The sequence below is a fragment of the Ochotona princeps genome, chromosome 1 (assembly GCF_030435755.1).
Source record: "Ochotona princeps isolate mOchPri1 chromosome 1, mOchPri1.hap1, whole genome shotgun sequence".
Classification (NCBI taxonomy): Eukaryota; Metazoa; Chordata; class Mammalia; order Lagomorpha; family Ochotonidae; genus Ochotona; species Ochotona princeps.
The window spans coordinates 46,488,489-46,497,744 of NC_080832.1; the positions used below are offsets into that span (position 1 = coordinate 46,488,489).

Sequence of the window (9,256 nt, forward strand, 5' to 3'; positions counted from 1 at the left end):
GAACTCTGAGTCGCCTGCCATAACTAGGTATTTCATTAGATCCAAATTGTCCCATTCTATAGGGCGAAATACGTTGACCAATTGCGGTTATGGGGTTAAAAATATAATTTCCTTTCTTACTGTGAAGGGGCATTTAACAAACGTTAGCAAACTGATCTTGGCTTAATTCCTTACGATTTATTATGCAGCAAAGAAAAAAGTCTTATTTAGTGCAGACCATAAATTGGGGACTAGCAATAAATAATACGCATCCCTTTGGTAGATTAAGGGGGGAAAAGCTGATACGGAGAGGGTGGTGGTTGATTTTTCATGTCATTTCCACTTAAGAAATGTTTCAATATCCACCTTGGTTAAAAATAGTTTCGATCCCAGTCGGACCGAGTGGCGGAAGAGATTTATATTCCTGCCTCAGAAAACCACCGCCGAAAAAACATGTTCTCAGACAAATGACGGCAGGCAGCGTAAGGACTGAAACCGCTGCAATTACTCCAGCCTAAAAGCCGGAAGCATTAGAAGCGCTGTCCACGGCCATCAGTCCCAGAGAACGGCCAGCCACTATTTACGTAAATAAAATTACCTTCTCTACTCAGTAAACAGAGGCAGCCGAGGAGCCAATCCAGGGGCGCAGCCAAGTCTCGCGAGGCGGTGAGATCTACCGCTCTGACGTCACTGCCCCGGAGACTCCGCGAAGAGAGGCTGGGCGGGGCGAGCGGTGCCTGGGTCCCCGCGGCGTCTGGCTCGAGCGCTTTTTCTGTGAGGAAAACAGACCTTCTGTGAGCGCTGCGCCTGTGAGGAAAACAGAGCTTGCGCTGCCGGGGCTTGACGGTCTGCAACATGAGCGGCCTGGAGGGGGTCGAGAGCACCTCTCTCCCCCACACCCTCAGCCTGGCGGCTCTCCAAAGTCCTCCGGGAGATGCCGAGGTGATGGCGGAGACCGCTGAGGTAAGTTTGGGGTCTTTCGCGCTCGCACTGTCCAAGCTGTCAGAGGAGGGGGGCGTGCCGCGGGACGCCACGGACTGTGGCTTTGCTGTCCCGGCCTGAGTCGCAGGGGGGTCGCGGTCCCGGAGCGATCGAGGCCGGGCGGGAAGAGGCTCCGCCTCCCTCGGAGGGACTGGAAGCTGCGTCGGCGGCGACGGCCGCTCGCTGCAGCCTTCATAATGTCTTTCAGAGTGGGGAGAAGGTTCCAGAAACTTGTGGCGCAGAGAGGTCGGAGTCTGAGGCGATGGTGGGGCCCGAGGCTGAGGAAGCCGACGTTGAAAAGTGTGCGGTCGTCTCCGAAGCCGTGGATGAGGAGAGGGCTGAGGTGGTGGAGCCGGAGGGAGTAACGGAGAAACAGGAACAGTCGGAGGAGCTGGAGGTGGAGAAGCCGGCAGGTGACGGAGTAGAGGTGGTGAAGGAAGATGGGGAGGCGGTGCAGGAGGAGGCCCGTCCCTGGCGTCTGAGTGCGGCCCTGCGCATGAACCCCCTGGAGGCCATCCAGCAGGAACTGGACACTGTGAATGCTCAGGCTGACAGGGCCTTCCAGCAGCTGGAGCAGAAGTTTGGGCGAATGCGTCGGCACTACCTGGAGCGGAGAAACTACATCATCCAGAATATCCCGGGTTTCTGGATGACCGCCTTTCGGAACCACCCCCAGTTGTCCAGCATGATTAGGGGCCAAGATGCAGAGATGTTAAGGTACGTAACCAACTTGGAGGTAAAGGAACTCAGACACCCCAGGACTGGCTGCAAGTTCAAATTCTTCTTCCGAAGAAACCCCTATTTCAGGAATAAGCTGATTGTCAAGGAATATGAGGTTCGATCCTCTGGCAGAGTGGTGTCTGTTTCCACGCCAATCATATGGCGCAGGGGACACGAACCCCAGTCTTTCATCCGTAGAAACCAAGACCTCATCTGCACTTTCTTCACCTGGTTTTCAGACCACAGCCTTCCTGAATCCGACAAAATTGCTGAGATTATCAAAGAGGACTTGTGGCCAAATCCACTGCAGTACTACTTGTTGCGTGAAGGTGTCCGCAGAGCCAGACGTCGCCCAATAAGGGAGCCGGTAGAGATCCCCAGGCCCTTTGGGTTCCAGTCGGGTTAATCTTCATGCTTGGAAATCCTGCACCAGGTTCCTCATCACCTTCTGTTGGCCTGTCCTGGGACAACAGTGATGCCTTTTGGTTTTTGTTAAGCTTTCTGCACTCTGTCTTCTGTTAGACATCAGTCTGCTAAACCTCCAGATTGAGACCATCGTAGGCATGCTGCTCTACATTAATGACATGCTGTGTGATTGTGGTACACACCACTGTAAAGCTAAGCAAATGACGACTGTAGTTTATACTGCTTTTATCTCCATTGCTTACTTAAAAACTTTCTTTGTTCCCAGGAAACTTTGTTCTGGTTACTACCACCAGGATTTATAGTTTTGTTTCAAAATCCATTCTACATAGCCTCTGCATTCAGCATTGAATGTATATGGTTTGTGAACAGTTACCTGACTTAATATAATATGAAGGAAGAAAAGCAGGGTCCCATTTGTTTCATATCATTTATGCTACTCCATTACTATTCAGTATCACTGTTACTGTTTCCATAGCTATCTATCTGGCTGCTGCTTGTATTTCTTAAGAAAAACATTATGATAAAAGGATCTGCAAAAGAAGGCTTTTTAGTTTATTTTGCTTTATTGTTCTTAGAGAGGTTATTCAGTAAAGTTGTTAGGGATTTTTGCATTCTCAGCTCTCTTCCCAACTCACCAACTCCTTTCATAAGTCCTGGAGGGCTCAAAGAGATCTGGTTTGCAATGGATGGAAGAAATAAAGAGATTGCGATGAGTGCCATGGACAGGGAAAACCGAACAGAAGATCAGAGGCAGAACTGAGCCAGGTAAATATTGGGCAAGGATTTGGCTGACAGAGCCTTCTAGCAGAGGATACTTAATCTGTCAATTAAATTGGAAGAGTAATATGTTTCTTAGGGTGGTGATATAAATAAAGAGGATTGGTTGTTAAAATGGTGCCTAAAGAAATTCAGTGCTACTTTGGATGCTTTCTGTTTTGTTATTATGTGACCTGATGTGGAAGATTATCACTGTACCCTTGTTTCATTAGTGTTTCATGTTACTGTTTTCTGTTTCTGCTTGTTGGTAAATTGAGCTATACTGACTTTTGCTTTCAAGTAGGAACATTAGAAAGAATTAATCTTGCTTTCCTGTGCAATATTGACTTATGTGAATATTTATAGTAGTTTTCAACTTGTTCTTGTTTCTGCTGAATTCTATTAAATTCCATTGTAGTTTTAGAAACATGGTTTGAATAAGTGGGTCATTATTAGACTTAATAGTTTCGTTGAAAAATAATTTGTCCAAAAGTGTGTGGCTTATTTGGATAATTTGGGTAATAACTTAGTATTTGATGTATCTATTTTCCTAAATTATGCAATACTTGTAAGACTGCTATGTCAAATTAGAAATGCACAATTGGCATATTTGTCTTATATGCATGATAAAAAATAAAAGCATGTTGCTCTACTGCATTTATTGTTTCTCGTTTTTTTTTTTTTTTAATTATTTTTTGTTTGAAGGTCAGGGCTGCAAAAAGCAATAGAGTGAAAGAAATCTCCCATGTGCTGATTCATTTCTGGATGGCCACAGTGGCCGTGCTGAACCAAGCCAAAGCCAGGAGCTTCATCCAGGTCTCCCATGGCAGTGGCAGGGGTCCAAGCACTTGGGCCATCTGTTAGTGCTTTTCCCAGACCATTAGCAGGGAACTAGATCAGAAGTAGAGCAGCTGGGCCTGTTAACCTCTGCTCATGTGGGATGTTGCTGTTGCGTGTGATGTTTTCCTTGCTATGCCACAAGACTGGCTTGATTTCTTAGTTTTCACCCTTCCTGTATACTTGTTTGAATGCAGATTTCAAGTTAATGACACCATGGAGTTGTGAAGTCTTAAAATGGCATTATCCCAAAGGTAAGAAATCAGCAAATCAGCACAGTACTGTTCCTTCCAAAATAGGGGATTCATGGGATTATTTTGCTTGAAAGGATTAAACAGTTGAAATTGCTTACTTAATGATGTTGCTTTTTTCCTTATAGCTTATATGCTGATAATCATCTCTTCAAATCCTCTCATTTCCATAAATAATATTCTTACATCATTTAGTCCTTACTTTTACTGACTTAGGCAGTAAATGTTCAGGAAATACTATTTACATTTGGGTTCCAGTGTTCTATTACCATATTTTCCATCTGTAAAAACTTGATCACTCCTCTTATCAGACTTCCTCACCTTTCCTTCCTTCAGTAAAAATTCCTCAAACTTTTCAATATCCATTATTGGTAACTCCTGTGTCTTGTAGCCATTCTCAGAGAAAATAAAATATTACTTTATGTACTTAGAGAATGCTTTATGCTTTGGAGGCCTTTTGTTCTAGAAAATAACACAGTTGTTAATTTGTGCATTCCTCAAGTATTTAAGGAGTTCACTTTGCCCCTAAGAAGAGAAAAAGTATGAGGACACAAAGTACATTGTCTCTATTGTTAAAGAATCAGGGAAGGAGTAATAAGCAAAGAAAAACTGACACACTGATGCAACAAACTAAGATACAGAGATGCAGTTTCACTTTTTTTCATGTTTCACTTTCTCTTACTAGCTTGGAAACTGAGATGGAATAGAGACCTTTTTAAAAATTATTTTTAAATATTTATTGTTATTGAAAAGGCAGATTTACAGAGCAAAGGAGACGCAGAAAGATTTTCCATCTGCTGATAAATGGCTGTAACAACCAGAACTGAGCTGATCAGAAGCCAGCAGCCAGGAACTCCTTCCCTGTCTCCCACATGGATGCAGTGTCCCAAGGCCATGAACCATCTGTTGCTGCTTTCCAGCACTTAATAAGCAGGGAGCTGGGTGGGAAGTGGAGTAACTGGGGCATGAACCAGCACCTATAGGGGATGTCAGCATTTGCAGAAAGAGGATTGACCAATTGAGCCACTGTGCTGCCCCCACCCTCTTTTTTTAAAAACTTATTTTTACTTGGAAGCTGGAGTTACAGAGAGAAGATGAGAGAGACAGAGAGGTCTTCCATTTGCTGGTTTGCTTCCAAAGTGGCTGCAACAGCCAGAGTTGGACCTATCTGAAGCCAGAGGCCAAGAGCCTCCTCAGGGTCTCCCATATGGGAGCACAGGGCCCAAGAACTTGACCTGTCCTCTGCTGCTTTCCCAAGCAATAAAAAGGAGCTGGATCAGAAGTGGACAAGGATATGAATCAGTGTCTATATGGGATACTGATGCCACATGTAAAGGTTTAGCCTATTATGCCACAGCGCGGACCCCTATTTTTAAACTTATATAAGGTAAACCAATTTCATATGTGTGTGTATGTTTAAGGTTTATTAATTTTTACTGGAAAGGTAGATTTATAGAGAGAAAAAGACACAGAAAGATCTTCGTCTGCTGGTTCACTCCCCAAATGGCCATCATGGCTGGAGCTGATTTGAGGTCAGGAGCCTCTGCGTCTCCCACACAGGTGCAGGGTCCCAAGGCCTTGGGCCATCCTCTTCTGCATTCCCAGGCCACAAGCAGGGAACTAGATGGGAAGAGGAGCAGCTGAGATATACCGGCAATCATATGGGATCCCAGTGCATGCAAGGCGAGGACTTTAGCCACTAGGCTACTACTGCGCCAGGCCCTCCTGTGTTTCTTTTAAAGATTTATTTATTGGAAAGGCAGATCGAAAGCCACGAGCTTCATCTGGGTCTCCCATGCGGGTTCAGGTTCCCAACGCTTTGGGCCATCCTCTACTGCTTTCCCAGGTCATAAGCAGGCAACTGGATGAGAAGTGGAGCAGCTGGGACATGAACCTGTGCCCATATGGGATCCTAGCACTTGCCAGGTGAGGATTTAGCCACTGAGCAATCGTGCTGATCCAATATCATGTATTTCACAGAAAAATTTAGGAGCACAGTGATGCTTTCTACTCTACTCTTCCTCTTGCCTGCACTCTCCCATCCATCCTCCGTTCTTCTTTTTTCTTCTTTTTTTAAAAAAAAAATTACAATAGCATATTTTCTACAAACTTCACACTCCATTAAGTAAATAATTCAACAAAGAACAAGTAGAAGGAAAAAAAACCTGCTACCTTAATTATATCAATAAAGGTTCTAAGCAAAAATCAAATCTCAAAATGTCAATTTTGCTCATACACATTACATTTTTTTGCACTTGTGTGTGGGAAGCAGAGTATCTAACTTTTTCAGACTAGCTTATTTCATAATGGTTTTTAGTTGCATCCATTTTATTGGAATCACTGGAACACCACTTAGCAATAAAAGAGACAAACTATTGATGATGTAACAAATTATGAGAATCTCAAATACACCTTATGTTTGCCAGATAGGAGTATCTATTATACCTATCTAAAGTGATAGAAATTCAGAACAATTGCCTCAGGTGTGAGGGAATAATTAGAAAAGAATTTAAGCAAATTTTCATGGGAGACAACAATTTCCAAGTCTTGATTTGAAAGCTGACAACCCAAGTGCTTTTGTCAAAACTTGCCAAATTGGATATTTAAGATTTATGCATAAGTATAAGTACATTATACCTTGCTAAATAACAGAATTGTTCATTTCCAGTATTTCTTAGGTTCTTTCCCTCCTTGATTCTTTAGAAGTTGCTGACATTAATTGCAAGATTTAATTTGTAAGTCACTGTTGTGTAATTTTATCTGTAACTCCAGTCTTGGATTTGCATCTGTTTTATATTAGTCTTCTTCCATTCTAGGCTAGAATTAATCTTTCTAAAGTCTATTTTTTTTTTTTTTACTTAAAAACTAAGAGGTCTGTCATTCTTTGGTCATCAAAGTTAGCTTAAAGACATTTTGTCCTGTAAACAGTATTAACGTAATTTCCCTGGGGTACTCTAGAACCTTTCTCAGCTCTGGAGACACTTTTTGAACTTTCCAGCTCCTGTTTGCACAGTTCCCTATTAGTCAAAAGTAGTGGATCACAAAGGGTGCTCTCTAGATAAACAACATCAGCTTCCTCTGTATCTTACTAGAAATTCGAATTTCTGGACTTCTCGCCTGACCAACTGAAATAGAAAAATCTGGAGACAGGGCCTAGACATGGAGTTTTAATCAGTATTCCAGATGATTCTGCTGCACAATTATTTCGGGAAACTATTGCCATATCACACTGCTTTTTAAATTTTGTTTCCACTTGATTCTCTTTCCTCAGTTGAAGTTTCATGGTATATAAAAAAAGACATTTGTTGGGCCTGACGTGGTGGCCTCACGACGCGGTGGCTTCACGTCTAAAGTCCTCGCCTTGAATGTGCCAGGATTCCATATGGGCGCTGGTTTTAATCCTGGAAGCCCTGCTTCCCATTCAGCTCCCTGCTTGGGGCCTGGGGAAAGCAGTCGAGGACGGCCCAATGCCTTAGCACCTTGCACCCACGTGGGAGACCTAGAAGAAGATTTTAGCTCCTGGCTTTGGATCGGTGTAGGTCTGGCCATTTCGGTCACTTGGGGAGTGAATCATCGGATGCAAGTACATCGTCAGAGGATGAAAAGCAGAATGGGTTGGACCACTCTTCTGGCCAAACTTTGCAACATGTTCCTGGGTCTGTAGATGCACTGAAGTGGACTTGGTCAGCCAATAGACCTTGGAAAAATTGTCTCGATCCTGGTGCAATGAAGCCAATGGCTTCTCAGAACTATCAAATGTGGGAAGCCATGCCATTGGGGCAGATGGCACAAAGGTGTAAGGAGAATGGCTCCCCTATTGGCAAGGCTTCTGAGTTTGGCAAGGCCTGATGGAATGTCTCTCTAATTACCTCATTGCTGCTTCACCCCATTGTATGAACACTCAATTGCCTCTGATATTTCTTGGAATTCTTTTAGGGTGTTGTTGCTTTTCTACAAACATAAAATGATTTCTGTAACTGGTGTAATAACAAACTGATTTTATCAATCATGTTATGGTAAAAGGGTCTAAGCAATTTAAGATTATGACACAGTTAAAAGCATACAATAGTACGATTGAGCTCATATTGTTCCCAAATGTCTCATTTTGTGCCCACATTTGTCCTGGAACTTACTTTAAGGTGCATAATGTTCTCCTTAAGAAATAGCTTAATAATATCTTAGAAACAGATGGCAAACAAGGAGATACAAAAAATTTATTTACAGCCTCAAACTGCTGCATTACATTGAATGACACAGTCATTTTGGTTTCCCACCATGTAAAGCAAAAAGTATATGGAGCATCTTCTACAAGGGAGATAATTATTTATGATCCCTTAGAGGAAAATGATTTGAAACATCTATCTTATATTGACACTTATATTTAAGGAAAGAAAATAGTTTGAAGAAATAAAAAGTTTCTTGTGAAGGCCCTCCATTCATAGAAAAAGCTGGATTTCCCTGGTCCTTCTCAATGCCCTTTAACAAAAGAACAGAAAACAATTGATGCTAGGTCAGTTCTGTCTCCAATCGCATAAAAAGGAGAAAAATAAAGCAATTGAATCAGTACTAGGTGAAGATAATGGTAGTTAGTGTATGATTGATTATAAGATTTTTAAAGGGCCCAGCACAGTAGCCTAGTGGCTACAGTCCTCACCTTGAACATGCCTGGATCCCATATGGGTGCTGGTTTTAATCCTGACATAACCCCGGCAGCTCCACTTCTCTGTCCAGCTACCTGCTTGTGGCCTGGGAAAGCAGTTGAGGATGGCCCAAAGCCTTGGGATCCTGCACCTGCATGGGAGACCCGGAAGAGGCTCCTGGCTCTGAGCTTTCAATCAGTGCAGCTCCTGCCATTGTGGTCAGTTGGGGAGTGAATCAACTTCCCCTCTATCTCCCCTCCTCTCTGTATATCTGACTTTGCAATAAAAATAAATCTTTAAAAAAAAAAGATTTAATAAAGTATCTATGATACATGCCTTTATAAATTCCTTTCATTTGTGAGCTTTAAGTTTTGTGTTCTTGGTTTTTAAAGTAATACTAGTTTAAGTTTAGTGAAAATTGATTTTGGATATACATAAATCACCTGTCAACTATGTAACCACATGTGCTGCCAACCGTGGAGTTCCTGGCTTCAGCCAAGTGACTGCAGGTTTGAATGAGTAATGATTTGCTGAGAATTTCTTTAAAATAAAATGATATATTCTTAGAATTGTCTTTGTAATCATTCTTTTAACTATGAGGTAAAAATGAAACAATTGGATGTGTGCTCAAAAGCTTGTGATGATTTCTGTACAAATAAATAAGGC

General features: G+C 42.6%; 1 protein-coding gene across 1 annotated transcript; it reads left to right on the plus strand.

The window, feature by feature from the left end:
- Positions 1-924: 924 nt before the first annotated feature.
- TSPYL1 (TSPY like 1) lies at positions 925-2,972 on the plus strand. The gene is given in 2 exon segments (XM_058669224.1): positions 925-1,023; positions 1,025-2,972. Coding segments are annotated over 2 exon segments (1,161 nt in total). The 3' UTR covers positions 2,087-2,972.
- Positions 2,973-9,256: the final 6,284 nt, after the last annotated feature.